This window comes from Peromyscus eremicus, chromosome 5 (genome assembly GCF_949786415.1).
Source record: "Peromyscus eremicus chromosome 5, PerEre_H2_v1, whole genome shotgun sequence".
Lineage (NCBI taxonomy): Eukaryota > Metazoa > Chordata > Mammalia > Rodentia > Cricetidae > Peromyscus > Peromyscus eremicus.
In genome coordinates this window covers 4,267,495-4,286,312 of record NC_081420.1, presented here as the reverse complement: position 1 = coordinate 4,286,312, position 18,818 = coordinate 4,267,495, and the positions used below count along the sequence as shown (strand labels likewise).

General features: G+C 39.2%; 1 protein-coding gene across 8 annotated transcripts in view; it reads right to left on the bottom strand.

Annotated features, from left to right (window-relative positions):
* The window catches only part of Agtpbp1 (ATP/GTP binding carboxypeptidase 1), a 161,390-nt gene that overhangs the window by 95,760 nt on the left and 46,812 nt on the right, over nucleotides 1-18,818 (bottom strand). For 7 of the 8 annotated variants that reach the window (XR_009379236.1, XM_059262789.1, XM_059262787.1 and 4 more), the window contains 4 exons: nucleotides 14,181-14,218; nucleotides 10,587-10,795; nucleotides 8,610-8,787; nucleotides 867-964 (listed from right to left, as the gene is read on the bottom strand). Coding sequence is in view for 7 of the 8 variants with exons in the window: in XM_059262789.1 (XP_059118772.1) it covers nucleotides 867-964; nucleotides 8,610-8,787; nucleotides 10,587-10,795; nucleotides 14,181-14,218 (523 nt within the window). In the remaining variant the exon portion in view is untranslated. The remainder of the gene's footprint in view (nucleotides 1-866; nucleotides 965-8,609; nucleotides 8,788-10,586; nucleotides 10,796-14,180; nucleotides 14,219-18,818) is intronic. The other variant, XM_059262790.1, reaches the window with a different exon arrangement.

Below are 18,818 nucleotides of genomic sequence, written 5' to 3'. Positions count from 1 at the left end.
TTCAGTCTGAGGAAACAAGATCAGCTGAGGAACTGGAGAGGTGAGGCTGGCTGTGGCTTGTTCTGCTTCTCTGATCCTTCAGTGTTCACCCCAATACCTGGCTCCAGGTTTGTTTTTATTAACAAGACCTTTTAGAAATTCATCTATAGTCAAGTCCCATGGAGCTGGAGTTATAAACTTTTATGAACTGCCAAGTGGATGCTAAGCATTAAATCTAGTCCTCTGCAAGACTGCTAAGCCACCATCTCTCCAACCCCAACAGTCCAATATAAGAAATAAAAAAGAAAGAAAGAAGAGACAGAATCAGGCAGAGATCAAATTAGCTCTCCCCTTAAAGCAGGCAGTAAACAAGTTAAGCAGTTGACAATCAAAGAGACCACTTTTCTAAAGATGCTGTAATGGCCCTTCTGCGCCAAATAAAATAGAGAAGAGTCTCTGAGCTTCCAGACACAGCACAACACTGAGAGCACACCAGCCTCTTCAGCTGAACAACTCAGGTTTAAAGCAACAGCTTTACATTTCCTCTTAAGAACTGTGACATCATCACTAAGCACCTCTGCTACAGACTATATTCCTAGTATTTTTATAGCCCCACCAGATTGCTGACAGAAGGAATAAACTGCCACAGCAGTCACAAGCCGCTCTCCTTGGAGCCCTTATGTTTCCAAAGCTAAGTCAGAAAGCTTAAAATCTTTTTCTTCAGGGCCAATGGACAGTACATTAGGGCTATTTTCAGACCAATAGATTCAGCTACAAGAGAAAGACGTGGATAAAACATTTTATCTCTAATCATATGTATCAACAAATCTATTTTAAAGCTGAGATATACAATTTATAAAATTTACTAATGATAAAAATGTACCAACCTTAAAATTCTGATCTAGGTCATCTTCATTTTCTACTTCATTTTCAGCTTCTAAATCAGCGTCGTCATTGTCGTCACTTTCATCGACCACGTCATCCACTGTGATACAAAACACACTGTCAGTCAGAGGCAAGTAACTACGAGGCAGACGCGCACAGTGTGCATAAAGTATCCAATCACCAAGGAAAGACAAGGAGATTTCTTTTTATAATTGAATTATCACGTTCATCTACTCAACAGAAGTTTTTTCTTTCTTTTTTTGTTCTTCAACAATTTCATATATTAGGTTTTTTTTCGTTTCCTTTTTAAATTCCTTACTAAAAACATCTATAAAGGTATCTCAACCCTAGAAACCAGAAAAAGTATGTGGAAGGGCCCTAAAACTTGGAAAACTACAAATTAAATTAATTGTTTTACTACTGATGTTCTCAGTTACAAATCTAATAATGTCCTATGTTACAGTAGCCCAAATGAAGCATTCTGATAAACCTCAATAATTCACTTCATTCCTGTGCAATTATTTATTTCACTGACCATGTGCCACGTACTGTGTTACAAACTAGGAACTTTTTAAAGATATAATTACTGCCCTAAAGGAGGAATGCCAGACAGACAGTAAATGGCAACAAATGACACAGGGCCAAGGGATGACCATTGAGCACTTCACAGGGCAGCACCTGAAGGAGACCTAGGGGCTGGACAGTGAGGCTCTAAGAGGAAGTATAAGAAAATGAGATGATAGGATAGTGGGAAAATTAATATGATTGACATGTATAGTGTGCTTGAGAAATTTAAATAAGTGAGATAGGATAGGTATTACAGAGTCTGCCAAGTCAGTTAGATCTACAGAACATAACCACAGGATTTCCAAGAAAAGAATGGCTTGATACAACTTGCATTTCTGGCAGGTATAAGAGTAGAACATATAAGTGAAGTAAGACCAGTCAAGAGGGACAGTTAAGTGCTAGGCCAATGCAAGACTAAGGAAATGAAAGAAAACAGCTTGAAGAAACACTCAGGGAGTTCCATGTAAAAGGACATGGAGCATAACTATGGGGAGACAGGAGAAAAGCACCAGGCTGCTCACAGAGTAATGGCACTTTCAACCCAAAACACTCTTCAGGAAAAAATGCACTAAATTCAACAAAAGCCTATTGCAAACAGAAAAAATACCTGATTCAATAGTGTGGGAAATCAGAGTTTAGAAATGGAGAAAAAAATGTTTTTAATTTGAGGCCAAATGTTCCAATTATTTTCCTTTAGGTACATGCTCCAAATGTGAAACATCATACAGCTTCAGAACACCTGACACTTTCTTACAGCATTGCATTGCTACGAATTAACTATACCTTCAGCATACAATCAAAACCAGTGGCTATAAATCAAAGCTATCATCTGCTTTCTTGTATATATTAACCACAGCAATGCAGGAAACACTTCTACATATCTCTCTGATAGCTAGTAAGGGAAATACAGGGCATCCCATTAAAGGAAAAGGACTTAGAAACTATAAACAAAGGAATTGTTTTCACTATGCCTATAAGGCATATGAGGTCCACTTCCCCTCTATGTGTTGTATGTGTTAGATCTCTAAAGCTAATCTCTAAGGCTAGCCTACGGGTGTGGATATATCTGTGTATAGAGACACATTTTTTAGCCATTTAGGTATGTGATATGCAGTGTGTATAAAGGTTTGATTCTATAAACATGCAGACACAGATTAGGAAAACAACTATATTTTATTCATTTTCCTTGTACCTGGTGCTATTAAATTTTTTGTTTGTCATGGTTTCCTGGGTAACACTGTAATGATATCCTCCACAATTCATCCATCTAGCCTTCTCAATGGGTAAGTCCTTTCTTTTTCTATCTTACTGACCTATATGATTTGAGATATATCTTTTAATATCTCATTACTATTTCTGAGGTATAGTATAGATAAAAGTTTGTAACATAGTTCAAAATAACTGCCAATTTCCTTAATAAGTTTTATCTGGAATCTCTTCATGGTATTTACTGAAATAACTGGTTTCCATCTTTTGACCTACTAATAATAAATTTCACCCATTTTAATATTACAGTGAACTTCATTTCTTAAAAATAATCAGGATGTCTTACACAAATAAACACTGCCCAGCTCAATCTGCTCTACTGTAGAATTTGTACATTTGTTTTGATTAGTGAGATTTAGCTGCGTGTTGTTTCCGGTAATCCTTACCAGGTTTTGCTTTCAGCGTCATGCTAGCTTCTAAACTTTTCTTTTGTTTCTATGCTCTGGAAAATAAAGCATGGGAAAATTCCTTGAAAGTTGAGAGAACTAATCTATGACATCATCAACAGTTGATATCACCAAACAAATTTGACTACATACTCCATTTCAGGTTTTTTATTATTCCAGTCAGTTTTAATCAATTATATGTCCCTAAAACACTATTTCAATTATATATTCAAATGGTTTTAATCAATTATATGTCCCTAAAATACTATTTCAATTATATATTAAAATATATTATTAAGAGTGTTCTCTGTAGCGTGACTTTGATTTACATAATCTCCTCTGTTTTCCTTGCCAGGTACTCAGGGGCACAATTACTCATCTACTGACTACTTCACTGACCACAGCTTTGACTTCAACCTGTCATGCAGCATATGTGTGGTCTAGCATGGGTAAGATGCCTTGTTGTCCTGTCTCACACTCACTTCCTTCTGGGTCTATACTCTGTGTAAACAGTGCTTCTTATACACATTTTCTAGTTTCCTGTCAAGCTTTCTACTCCACTTCTTTAACTCTCCAGTAAGTACCTGCTCTTTCACCCAGTGTAAGAGTCCTGATCTTTTAATACAATTTTGTTGTTGTTGCTTTTGACTTTTTGTTTGAGGCAGTATCTCGTTGTATAGGTCTAGCTGGCCCAGAACCCACTGTGTAGGCCTGGCCAGCATCAAACGCAGAGATCTGCCTATCTTCTGCCTCCCAAGTGCAGGTAGTAAAGGCCCTACCACAGCAACCTTTAATAAGAATATTTTATCTCTTTAGATTTACTATCAAAACTGACATGCTTGCTCATGTTTCACAGTCAGATCTCTCAAAGGTTTGTTATTCATCTCTGAAACTCCCTTGCTTTTACATAGCAGTGGTGGGTTCATTCAAGAAAAACAAAGGCCCCCAAAGTTTTACCCAGAACGACACAGGGGCAGTCTCTGATGTCAGCCTGTATGGTCCTATGGGCCAGTGGGGCCAAGCTGAACACCTCTTGTTGAGTATGTTACAAATGAAAATGTACATTTCTCAAGTACCATTTTAAAAATGCAAGAATTATATTGGGAAATCAACATGAAATTTATTTGTTCATGTATGAGGCTCTGCTTATGGTAACATTATGAGCCTTGTACCAAAACTGGTTGTTATGTCATAATAATAATTAATGCAGTGACTATTAGGTATTACAGAGTGGGCAAGTTCTAGCATTTAATACAACTGTTCTTCTGTGGGGCCCTCTGCATTTTCAACATCTGAATTCATCACTTGACTGGCTGGATCATTACTTCATTCATCACTTAAGGAAGGGCACATAAGATATACAGCTCCACACCCACATATCTAAGAACACACCACCTTCGTGATGGAAGCTAGTGAAGGTTTAGAAACCTCAGATCAGAACTTTTTCCTTCAGATCTTCATAGATGGTACTTCACTATCTTTTGGCACTTAGTACTCAAGAAGGCAAGTCCTGAGTCTAGCTCTACCCTCTCAGCAAATAATAAATGTACCCTTATGATCGTCATACAATTTATAAAGGATGCTAAAGAGAAAATAGGGGTTAAAACTGTACTGTTGTGATAGATATCTATTCCATTTTGTCCCTGGGTCATGACAGTTGCCAAATCCCTTGGGATTTCTTGGGTGGCAGGAATGTCTTCTGTTCTATTGAGAAGACCCTAGGTAGCTTCAAGATGGTGGCTGGTTACATGATTAAACAAAGGGCTGGGAATTTCAACCCTGTTTCTCAGCCTCTGAGGAGGGAAGGAGGACCTACAAACTAATTAGTCATCAACAATCAATGGTTTAATCGATCATGCCTATTTTTATGAAACCTCCATAAACTTTCTAAAGGATGTGGCTCAGAGAGCTTCCGGGGTAGTGAACACATCAAGATGTTAGGAGGAGGATGTGCTTGCAGAGAGCATAAATCCTATGCTGCACTTCCTTCTGACTGTACCTGAACTGTATCCTTTATAACAATGTACACAGTGTTCCTGGCTGGTGTAAGCTGTCCTAGCACAAATCTATATCTAGCAAATTAGCAATACTGACACAGTGTTGTGGAAACTCCCTAACAACTTTATAGTCACTCCAAAAGAGAGGAAGCCTGGGCATACAACATGTATCTAACGTCGAAGTCGTGTGAGATGGAGCTCTAGTTCTATGGTGTCCATACTAAGTCAGGTAGTTGGCAAATGGACTAAAATAACAACATTCATCTAATCATCCAAAAGTAGAGAATTTTTTGACATGATGGCCAAGAAACAGTCCAGACCTATTCCAGAGGAGCTCACATGTTAGCTAAGGAAGTCTAAAATATAATTCTGACACACTAGAAAGTAATGGAAAACAGAATAAGGACATCCTCCTTGGGCCAAGGAGTCTACCAGAATCTTCCTGTCCCATTTGAATGAAGGCTTGTGAGTTAACAACTAAACACATTTCTAGTTTAGTGAGTCATCAAATCTGAGAAACATACAGAAAAGGATCCCATAGAAAATATCACCTTTCTCATTTTTTCCCATGCCTGGTGAATTCACTACACTGCAGGTGAACTTTCACTATCCCTTAATCTGGACTCTGACTAAACATCACTCTGAGAATGTATTCTACTTCCTCCCTGCTGTTACCTCCTGTTGCATCATAGAAGAGCTTCCCCAGCCTTCCACCAGCCAGAACCACTATTTAACACCTACAGAGCACACCTCCATATTCCTACATTTAGAGAGAGGAAAGAAAGATGGCCAAAACTCCAAATTAAATGCTAGTGGCGTCACTAGAGCCAGAGACATTGCATTGGAGAGGAAGAAGACTGTGCTGGTCCTTGGCCTTCCTGTATCACAGCAGGGTAACTACTTCATAAAGTCTCCTCTTGCCTGCCTGTCAGAATCCTACAAATGTCCTCACTTTCAAAGTCTGTGAGAAATTTCAAAAGAACAGAAAGAAGGAATTATAAAACTATTTCACTCAGCTATCTTACTCAGAACTTTCTAGACTCAATCTTGTTGACTTTTGAGCTTTGTATATTTTTTAATTTTAATACACACACACACACACACACACACACACACACTCCTATAGAGGTCAGGGGATAACTTACCAGAGTCCACCTTCTTCCACCATGTGGGTCCTGAGGATTGAACTCAATTCGTCAGGCTTGATATAACATGCCATTACCTACAAGCTATTTTACCAGCCTGACTTTTGAAAGAAGTTTCTAAATGATTCACTTTAGTATTTTATGTCAACTAAATCTGTGTTTAGATATTTCAATATTTTTTTAAAAGTTAATAATAATATACCTTATTTAATAAATCCATATTAAGAATTAAAAACTAATGATTACTTGAAAACTTTTAAAACATTTATTTCAAGTATTTTGTAAATAATAAAAAATCTTAAAAAAACCTTTTCAAAGATATAATTAGAAAACAAAATTCTATGAATATCCATGTAAGCATTGCAGCTCGGATAGAAAGGTATCCTGGTAGTCAGGAGCCAAGGAATACCACAAAGTCACCATAAGCACAGCAGCTTACAGCTCTGCTCGAGAGAAAGGTTTCCCCAATGCAAGCCTAACAGCTTGGGAGGGTTTGCCCAGCGAAGTTCTCTGCTGTCTGCTCTCTCTACTCTCTCTGCTCTCTGTTCGCTCTCTGCTCGCTCTCTGCTCTCCTCAGGTCCACACGTGTTATAGCTCTGCTCAGATCCTGGGAATGTAACAACTCTGTTCTGTTAGGGTAAAGCTTCCCCTGCAAAAGTGTTACAGTTCTCTACACCTGAGCTCCACTCTGGCAAAAATGTCACACCAAAACAAACCTAACTCAAGACATTTATTGGGAAGGAAGAATCCAGGAGGATGGCTGCCTCAGGTGAGCAACAGCAGCAAACTGAACAAGGTACAGACCTTATGTAGGATTTCATCGGGGAGCGAGACAGGGTTTCTCTGTGTAGCTTTGTGCCTTTCCTGGATCTCGCTTTGTAGACCAGGCTGGCCTCGAACTCACAGAGATCCGCCTACCTCTGCCTCCTGAGTGCTGGGATTAAAGGTGTACACCACCACCGCCCGGCGGGATCAGTGGATTTTTGTGGTGTGATTCTGGGGCAAGCTCAGGGATTGGTGGCATTTTGTGCTCAGGGACTTCATGGATTGGTGGGATTCTGTGTTTGGGGATAGGTGAGAATCTTCAGCCTGACTCTGGGGCAAGATCAGGGATTGGTGCAATTTCAAGCCCTGGTCCTGAGGTCAAGTCAGGATCAGGGTTTTTTTTCTTTAGCGCAGGTCTCAGGTATAGCCAGAGGCAGGGCATTTTTTCCTTGGCCCTTTTTAACCCTACAATCCATAACTACTTCTCTTTTCCATTTTAGTAGATACCACTAAAAACAAAAACCACATTGGAAAGTTTAAATTCTTCCTTACTTGCTGTGGGATGTTCTGTATGGCAAATGTGTTGCTGATTAGTCAATAAATAAAACACTGATTGGCCATTGGCTAGGCAGGAAGTGTAGGCGGGACAAGGAAGAGAATAAAGCTGGGAAGTGGAAGGCTGAGTGAGAGAGAGACACCGCCAGCCACCACGATGACAAACAGCATGTGAAGATGCCAGTAAGCCACGAGCCATGTGGCAATGTATAGATTAATGGAAATGGATTAATTTAAGCTGTAAGAACAGTTAGCAAGAAGCCTGCCACGGCCATACAGTTTGTAACCAATATAAGTCTCTGTGTTTACTTGGTCGGGTCTGAGTGGCTGTGGGACTGGCAGGTGAGAGAGATTTGTCCTGACTGTAGGCCAGGCAGGAAAACTCAAGCTACACTTACTACATACCTACAGTGTTACACTAAAAATGAAAAACAGCCTACCTCAAATAATTTCACTCTTCTTCTAAGTAAGTTATTTGTTCAATTCATGCTAATTTTGGTGATTAGGTTTTTAACTTATGGGAGGAAAAAATCAGGCCAGCAATGGGACTCAGTGGGACTGCCAGCAAGCCTGATGTTATAAGTTTGGTCCCTGGGACCCATGTGGTGAAAGGAAAGAACCAATTTCTGAAGGTTGTCCTCTGACCTTCACATGCTCACTGTAGCATGAGCATAAATGCATGAGGCACACACAATACACATACACACCCACGTCATCATCATCACCATCATCACCATCATCATCATATGCAATAAACTGTTTTAAAGCTACACAGGTAATCCTAAACATAATGAATGACCTAAGCATCTGATGTCACCATCTTACACTCTGAAAACTTACACTGATTGTTGACTAATTTCTTGTGTGTTTTCATAACTCACTTTGACATACATGCAGTGTATGTATGTATTAGACTTCAGTTTCTTACATCTAAAGAAATGCTTATTGACTAAAGTAAATGTGAGGATTTATCATGTTCACATTAAGGCCTTTTGTTGAGGAATCAGACACAAGCTAAAAATAACAATGTCAACAGAGTCCCATAGCAGCCTAAGGTCCCCTACCTTCAGGGGGTAAGCTGTAGAGCTGAGCCACGGGTCCAGTCACAGGGATCACTGGCAACTGGAAGTGGAAAGAACTTTTGATGGTTGGGAGCGGCAATCGGTTTTTGGGGAAACACTTCCTCATTATCAGACTAGAGGTGTTGACAAGAGGATCAAGAGTCCTGACCGCCAAGCATTCCTGTTCAAACAAGGATATGTGAGTCAATGAACAGCTCAACACTGCCATATTCAAAATGTAACATAATAAAGATTGCCTAGCCACAAACATCACACAAATACTATAACACGATGCAGTTATAAAACGGCTTTACTCTCCAGAAGTATCTGTACTCAGGAGTCACATGTGACTGGTTCAGTAGGATTTTTTCCTTAAATGTTCACTAGGCAAATTTAGCAATTACTGTGGTGATACATTGTGTAACCTAATAAAATTTACCTGAAGATCAGAGGACAGAATAAGCCACTAGATTAAACATAGAGGCCAGGCAGTGGTGGCATATACCTTTAATCCTAGCACTCAGGAGGCAGAGATCTGTCTGGATCTCTGTGAGTTCAAAGCCACCCTGGACTACATGAGATTGACTCATTCTAGGAGAAAAATAGAGCCGGGCAGTGGTGGCACACACCTTTAATCCTAGCACTAAGATGACTGGACGGAGAAAGGTATATAAGGCATCAGGCGACAGGAACTAAAGGCTTTTCAGCAGAAGCGTCCCTTTCAGCTAGAGGCGTTTTTTGGCTGGAGTCTTTCAGGTGAGGACACAAAAACATTCAAACAGAGGATTCATGGAGTAGGTGAGGTGAGAAGTGGCTGTGGCTTGTTCCTTTGTCTCTCTGATCTTTCAGCATTTACCCAATATTTGGCTGTGGGTTTTTTATCATAAGACCTTTTAAAATTTGTGTTACAACTTATTTTGGACAATGAAAATCACCAAGTGGAGTCACTCAGACACTTGGTCTAGGGCATGAAGAAGAATAAGAAGTACTGAGAACCAAGGTGTAAGAATAAAACGCCTCTCAAAACCAGGTCCTTGGTCTCCTGTTAGACAACAGTGGGAGCAGACCTCACTTCAACGCCTGGTGTCTGGCTGGTTGGCCAAGGTCAAGTACAGGTGATTCAACAATACTGTCAGTGACAACTTCCCTCTCAGTGGTACTTTGACATTCTACACAATCTTCAACACACAACTGACTTCGTTAAACAGACAAACTAAGGTTCGAAAAATGTTAAACTACCTAATTCATCATCATACATCCAATACCTATTACTGTGTATATTCAGATAGTAAAAACAGGTATATAGGATTGTTCTAGAAAAATGGAAACACTCAGAATAAACATGTCAAGTGTTTAGATACCTTAACCACTGTCATACAGAAAGGTTGTTTATTGTGTGGAAAACCAAGAGAATGCAACTTGAACAAGTGTCTGGTCATTTCAAAGGACAGTACCATTATCCCCTCTAATGACAGTCTTCTACAGGGTCACTGGCATGCTGTCAGGAATGTGGGCAGGTAAGATGCCTAGCAAAGCTAGCAGGCTACTTGTAGTTTCCATCTCTCTATATACCCTCTATACTGAAAAACACCCATGGCCACAGCCCCATCCAGCAGGGAGACATTCCCAATGTTTACAGCAGAACTGCTCCACCAGCTAGAGAATCCTCAGATACCTTGTGAGAGCATACAAAACTAAGTCAATCTAGTCACCCATGCAACACAGCTATACAGAACCCCTCCTGCTGTGTACACGGTTTATACAGCTACAGTGTGAGACTAATGCTCTAGACATAAGCACTTACCACTCTCTCCAATCATCTCTGAGGTCACATGTGAAAATCAATCGGGATTATTGGTTTTACAAAATTTTAAAATATATGTACACTTTCCTGAGTACTTGCATATTAATTCATTTTTCTTAAGAACCAAAACAATATCATTAGTACATAAGCAGAATCATGAAAGCCAAGTAGCTTACTTGTGAGGTGTTGTACAGAATTTTCATCCCGTTTGCATCAATGAATGCTTTTCTTCCCAACTTGATGTTTGTGACACTTTTTAAGCTCTGTAAAATTCCTTTCCGAATGAGCATGTTTCTATGCCGATTATCGTGGCGGTGCCAATCTACATAAATTGTTAAAAGTACTTGAACATATCCTCTGTCTACGGCTCTCCTGGCATTTGTTTCTTTAACAAGAGAAAATTGGGAAAGATTATTTTATAAATGACAGAAGAAAGTTTTAAAATGAAGCAAACAAAAAGAATATCAGTATTGTGATAAATTCCCAGCCTTTGAAAAACAACAATCACATATTTAATAATTTTCTAACAAAATAATTATGGCAAGTACCAGAAATCATTACAGTTTCTAGACACATTCTTGCCTAATTATTTGACCATGACTTACAACTGAACTCTCCTTCCTAGCTGGGCTTGGTGGTGCTCACCTGTAATCCCAGCACCCACGAGGTAAAGGCAAAGACCACAATGGAAAAAGGAGTGTGTTTACTAGGACAAGGTCTGTAATTATTTTTCAATGTTATACTGACTTTAAAACATCATCTATTATGAAACTTATAATATGTGGGCCTTTTCATAAGACAGAAGCATAAAGCCTTTACTGACTAGCTGCAACATAACTTGTTAAAGCAATTGTCACTCTTGCTTATTTTCATGACAAACTCTGTGTTCCCATTAAAATTAACCCCACTGGATTATAGCTCTTATTACTTATAAAATTTATCTTCCCAGTGGAATTAACTGTTTTAGTTATTCTACAATTGTGCAGATATCCACTCCTTAAAACACAAAATTTAAAATACAACTTGTTTTGTATAAAAGGTAAGAAATAGTATGTGGTAAGAAAATAGTTCTTTCTGGTTACTAAAATCTTAACATAAAAAAAAAATATGGGTTTTCAGAAACTGGTCAAAAATTTAATGGACTACAACTATAAGAAACCCATAAATTTGAACTGACTTCCTTACACTTAAGATTACTACCCAAAAGAACACGTCTACTAAAACAGCAGCCATGAAATGCCACTGCAGCAACACAGTCTATAAGGACCGCAAGAGTAGAGGAGTGGGAACCAACCCACCTGTGGTTGCTTAGTTACAAACAAACTCTAATCTCTTCTTAACCTCAAATTTACCCACTAAGCAACCTTGGCTTATGTTATGGACCCCAAGATGGTACTGACTTTAACTGCCTAGAAGGATTATTAGTTTCTACACATGCTCGAGGAGACTAAATCATAACACTAAGATACAGAGTTATTCTCTTTCAGAATTATAACTCTGACATTAGAGAGGTGCTCATCAGAGGAGGTGGTTTTCTTATGAGAGCAATTTTAAAAGCTCTATTGTAAACTGGATGTGTAGTACATGCCTGATATCAGCACATGGGTGGTGGAAACAGAAGGATTGCCCGCCTGGGCTACTATAACAAGACCTTGTGCAGACAAGAGAGAAAAATAAAGCCAAATAAAAAAGACCCTCTACTGGATCTACAATAGCTAGTTTTCTGTGAGGCTGTTGCTATTTATATTATCAGTTCAATTGCTTGCTTTGATCAACAAAATATTCTTGTATTTTAGGCTAGGGATCTAACTCAGTTGATAGAGTGCTTGCCTATCAGGCACAGAGTCCTGGGATTCAGCCCCCAGCACCACATAAACTGGGCAAGCTGGTGTACACCTGTAATCTCAGAACTCAGGAAGTGGGGGCAGGAAGACCAGAAGTTCAAAGTTATCCTTTTCTACATCACAAATTCAGGCCAGCCTGGGATAGATCAGACACTGTCTCAAAACCAACAAGAACAACAAAAAAGTATTTAAAGTGAATACACACTTTTGTTTACACCACCTGAAATGCACAAGCCTTTAGTAGCTATGAATAAGACTTAGTTAAAAATTTTATGGTCAAGGCAATATTTACAACTTTGTTTCTGCTGTAATCTACAACAGTCTAAATGATACTTAGAGGAAAGGTTTATACTAAAATGAAATGCCAAATAAAGAATTCATTATAATTCAAACATAGATGCTGAACTGGCCCTTAAAAAATGATGAGAGATATCTACAATCTGCACTGAGTACAATTAAAACAAATAAATAAAAGGGTTTTATTTATAAACTCATGGTACAAAACTCGCTGGGAGTCTGTCTGTCCTTCCCTCTTAAAGCACAAAACCTCAAGTTTTCCATTAAGCTGCATCATCTGATGTGCGACCCAGTAAGGGCCCTGGGCTTCACACTCTTGTTGCACTCATTACTCCTATACTATACACACTTCCCTTACCACATTTATTTCAGAGAACAAATTTATCCTCTAATGTAAGTGGTTGCCCCACAATAAGCAAGTTTTAATATAAGCGAGGATGCTCCAAAATGCTCTGGTCCATTTCAAACTATGCAGCCTGCTACTAAATACTATTATGTATTATTAAGTGTTCTATGTTGTGTAGTGTAATTTGAAGAGATATTAAATACAAAGTACTCATCAGATGCTTTGCTTCATCGAGTATGATCCTGATCTACAGTTTACCACATTACAGATAAAAGTAGTTACCCCACTAAGACCGTTCCATTCCATCCCAAGGGTGAAAGTGTAAATGAGAATTCTGATAAACAACAAAAAAACGTATTTTTAAACTTAATTTTACTCTTTTTTTTTTAAGACAGGATCTTACTATGTAGCCATGACTGACCTGAAACTCACTATGTAGATCAAGTTAGCCTTGAACCTGCCATCAATCCCCCTGCCTCTGCCTCCCACCTACTGGGATAACAGGTGCTTGCCACTGTGCCAGCAAGATCACACTTTTAATTAATCATGTTACTATTAAAATATATAGCCATGGAAACTTAGTACACAAGGTGACCCATCCCTGATGATAGTTTCTGACCAACTGCCTGTTATGTATGGGGAAAGGGGGCATATAAAAAGCCATCAACAGAAATGTTAAGACTAAATGTCAAGATTAAATGATCATATGGGAGAATACTACGAAAATGTTCAAAGACATGCTGAGCCTGTTGGTGAGAAAACCCTTAACACATGTAGCACTTGCTCTCCAACAGCATCAGAAGACACATCTCCTCCCATGCTTCAGCTCTGAAGACAGAGTGAGCTCTGTGCAGATGGATTTATCACCGCTATAAATTTATATCATATCACTTTTTAAATGGTATAAACTTGAATTTATAGTAAAAACAAAATTTCTAATAAAAGTCACTATGTTAATTTATGTTATATGAAGCTGATGTGCATTATAATGACATGCTTATTGAGCTAGAGTTTATTCCATCCATTTGGATAATTTATTCAAGCACATCATTATCATATTTCTAACTTATTGACATAAGCATAAAGCCTTGCCATTAAAAGAACATAAGTAAATGTCATATAAGCATCACTTTTCTGAGAAATGAATCTAATATGATATCTATAACTTTGACTACAAGAAACTAGTTTAACTCTATACACTAAATCTAATTTCTAGCTTCTTGAACATAGATATATATTTAGAGTATTTTAATTACTATTATTTCTAGTATTTAAAAACTTACTTGATTTTAGCAATGCAGCAAGAGTGTCTAAAGCAACCCTGTCAACACAACAAGAAAACACAAACAACAACAAAACTAGTGAAATGAATCTACAATAAATGCATGCAATCTTGTCAAATATTATCTTGTCTATTATCCATTCCAAAATGTATTTACTCTTGCAACAGCACTGATTATTTGCTTTTTCACTTGTGTGAATCTCTCCCCTCAGCTCAAAATTAGATAATAAGATTAAAATACTCAAAGTACTTGTAATATTTCAATAGGATTAACATTGTCTAAGTCTTTATGTCAGAAATTAGATAAATGAAACCAATTACAGTATCTGCATTTGACCTTTTGAGAGTACATAAGCAGCAAAAGTGAAGATTCAGGGCCCTGGTTACAAAAGAATTAATAAGAACAAGTTGTAATGGTCTAATTCAGACCTACAGAGTCTACAGGCATCTCTAACTTTCTTACATAACAGTTTTTCAGTGCCATGTGCTAGAATCCTTAGACATAAGGGATAACTGTAAACTGTGCAACCTAGAAGCAAACCTAATTATTACCCCTTCACAGGACATAGAAAGAGCACTAAAGGTTGAAGGTACATACATTTTCTTGAACATACTCAGTTACACACAGTGACATCAGCTGCCAATAATCAGCCATAAAGACACATTACCTACCACTGCAGGGAGCCTGTAAATCAAATGGTTTATAAAAAGTGGGTTACTAAGGGGAAAATGTCCCTCAGTTTCAACTGCAAAAATATAAGCCTACATAGTATAATATCTCCTTGTAAGATGTTAACAACTAAAATTTTCACTAAAAATATGTGTGTATCAAGATTAAGCATTTCACTCACCATTAAGCATTTGTTGAATGCCTACTACACACTCCTTCATGGATACAAATTAAACATACATCACTTCAACAGATAATTTTATAATCTACATTATGTAATAGAATGTACACACCTATGAAAAATACATAAGAAATTAAAACTCCGGTGATGAAGTGGCAGGGCCATGTGTTGTGGTAAAGGAGAAGCAGTGACCAGATGAAGAGATGCACAGAGTGTAAGCGATCAGAAGGTCTGCAATGGATGAATACTGACGCATAGTTAAACCTAGAAACAATCATTCACAACTACACCAGAAATGGATGGTTCATAGATATGGAAGCTATAGAATCTAAACTAAACTACAGTATGCCTAAAACCACATAAAAAAAATTCTATAAGGAAAATAACATAAGCCATTTGTTGATAAAGGGAATTACAAAATCAGAAATATGCCCCTTTAAAGAAATCAACAAGGGCTACTAGTGAGCTGTGTGGCCACTGCAATGCTCCCAAGGGCAGGCAGGGACATACAGGGTGGCTAGGCAGCAGAAGCAGTCAACTAGAAAGTACTTTCTGTTTGGGCAAAGGCTCCTGAGCACATCACATACTCAGGTACTGAGCACCTAGCATGGGGAGGTGCTGGTGCTGCTGCTGGGCACCTACAGTTAAATCACAAGGCTAGGCTCTCCTTTGGGACACCAAGGTTGCTGGGACCATTCAGTGGGATCTGCATGTCACTCATCTGCAGTCTTGCTGTGATGGACAAGTCTAAGACATGTCTATCTGTAAGACAGAACAGAGACACATCTTGGAACTAAAGAAGACTGTCTGCTGCTGTGCAGGCAATGCCTAAAAGCAATTCATGCATTACTGAAGCCCACAGAGCCTGCCTGCTAAAAAGGGTTCCTGTCTGATGTGTTGGGGCTAAATGTCAGTGATTCTTATAGGAGACTATGCAGAGGTTCACCAACCAGCACCATCTTACCCTCAAAAACAGGGGACACACTGCAGTCCTTTTTCTAGAATGGAGAAATACAAGGAGATTCTGTAAGACCCCAGAGCTTAAAAACACGATGGTCTGCAAGTCTGGCAGCCTTCTGGAATGCTGGAAATTCCTACTCTGTGGAGCTGTCACATTATAAAGAGTATAACTAACTAAAAAAAATAAATAAATAAATAAAATAAAGAGTATAACTACAGTAACATGAACTAAAACATGTTTGTTCTCACAGTTCATATCTTCTTATAACCTTAAAAAGTAACCAAAGCAATCTGTGAGCCTGAAGACAGACACTCAAAACTCTGTCTACCAAGCCTAAAAGGAGGAAGCACACCTGCATGAACCAATTGTTCTCAAGCTGTACACTTCCTGAGGATGGACAGTATGCTGTCAGACAGGTGTGTCATACCACAGGTGAAATCAAAGAGATCTAGTAACTCTTCCCTCTGTTGTACCTTGTCTAACTCTTTTTTTTTTTTTTTTAATTTTTATTTTGCAATACAATTCAGTTCTACATATCAGCCACAGATTCCCTTGTTCTCCCCCCTCCCGCCCCCCTCACCTTCCCCCCAGCCCGCCCCCCATTCCAATCTCCTCCAGGGCAAAGCCTTCCCCACAGACTGAGATCAACCTGGTGGACTCAGTCCAGGTAGGTCCAGTCCCCTCCTCCCATGCTGAGCCAAGGGACCCTGCATAGGCCCCAGGTTTCAAACAGCCAACTCATGCAATGAGCACAGGACCCGGTCCCACTGCCTGGATGCCTCCCAAACAGATCAGGCCAATCAACTGTCTCACCCACTCAGAGGGCCTGATCCAGTTGGTGACCCCTCAGCCATTGGTTCATATTTCATGTGTTTCCGTTTGTTTGGCTATTTGTCTCTGTGCTTTATCCGACCTTGGTCTCAACAATTCTCTCTCATATAAACCCTCCTCATTCTCGCTAATTGGACTCCCAGAGATCCACCTGGGGCCTAGTCATGATGGATCTGGAGGCAGAGATCCATGACTAGGCCCCAGGTGGATCTCTGGGAGTCCAATTAGCGAGAATGAGGAGGGTTTATATGAGAGAGAATTGTTGAGTCTAACTCTTATTATGTTATAAATCCCTCTACACAGTGGTAATACTGCTGGAGGGTACAGATCCGTGGTAGAGCACCTGGCCTTCATATACAAGGCCCTGGGTTCAATCCCTGGTGGGGGGGAGGGAATGAGACAAAATATATATTCCTTTGAACATTTAAAAATAAAAGCTGCAAGACCCATTGAATGAGATGCATTCTTTAGATCAAGGAGTAGATAGCACTGTGCATTTCTTGCATTTTCTTTCTTTTTGAGGGGGAGGGTTCAAGACAAGGTTTCTCTGTGTAGTTTTGGTGCCTGTCCTGGATCTCACTCTGTAGACCAGGCTGGCCTTGAACTCACAGAGATCTGCCTGGCTCTGCCTACCGAGTGCTGGTATTAAAGGCGTGTACCACCACCACCCGGCTTTCCTGCATTTTCAATATAACATTCTCTCTATCAAACTTTTTACTACAGATACTATCATGACCACCTAAAATACCAACCTCAGATACAAGTGCACAGAGAGAAGTCAGTCTATAAAAGACATTTCAAGGAACAAGGCAAAATGAAGACAGCTGACTACAAGCTGACAAAAGACCAGAACTTGCATTCCACTTGTCTAACCTCAGCATCTAACCTTATTCAGGAAACAGGGTCAGGGAAGACATAATCAGTTAAGAGGAAGTCATGCTGCAGGTAGGTGGGCTCTTACGACAGCTTGACTGCTGTCCTTAGAGAAGACCATGTAAGACAAGCACACATGGAGAATACCATCTACTGAGGATGAAAGCAGAAGACACAAAGCTACAACCGCCAAGGACTGCTGAAAACTTGCCAACAAACCATCAAAACTAGTTAGAAGGCAGGAGGAAAGCTCTCGCCAAGGTTTCAAAAGAGAACCTCCTGCTGAGAAACCGAGATGGTACTTCCAGGCTCTTGAACTGTGAAACAGTAAACACTTGTCATTCCAGCCACCAATTCAGCCTGGGAAACTAACATAATGCAACCAACACAACTACTTAATGACTTCCATTCTCTCATATTTAGCTAACTCTTTAAGTGAGACTCTGCGTGTGTGTGTGTGTGTGTGTGTGTGTGTGTGTGTGTGTGTGTGTGTGTGTATGCATGTGTCTTCAGAGGCCAGAAAAGGGAAGCAGATTCCCTGAAGCTGGAGTTACAGGCAGTTGTGAACCTCTGGACATGGGTGCTAGGAACTAGACCTGAGCCTCTTCAAACGCAGGGAGTGCATGCTAACCACTAAGCCATCTCTGCAACCCCTCTAGCTAACTCTTCACTCAAAACTGTAACATTCTTGAAAAAGTCTTCCTCCCAATGGGCAGCTGTTTACAACATGCTTGACCAAATAAAAGTGCTTCTGAAAGTTTTTAGTCTAAAACTAACAATTTTTGTTGATGATTATTCTTCATGTTGGAAAGCTGAACTAGGAACACAGTTCTCTCCAACACCCATGGTGCTGAGCTGACTCCACAGCTGCATTAAATAAAGAAATTATCAACTCCAATCATCTTGAAAACTTATTATATATCACTATAATATATAATAATGTAACTTATACCTTACTATAAACTTCAGGATAAAACTCTGAAACTCTATGACACTAATAGCCAGTGTCAATTTCTAAAAAGAATCCTAACTACTAAACTTACACGATAAAATGAATTTATGAAAGTTACAAAAATTCTTAAATATTTTAAATGAATGATTCATATTGGGTTAACTGATTAAA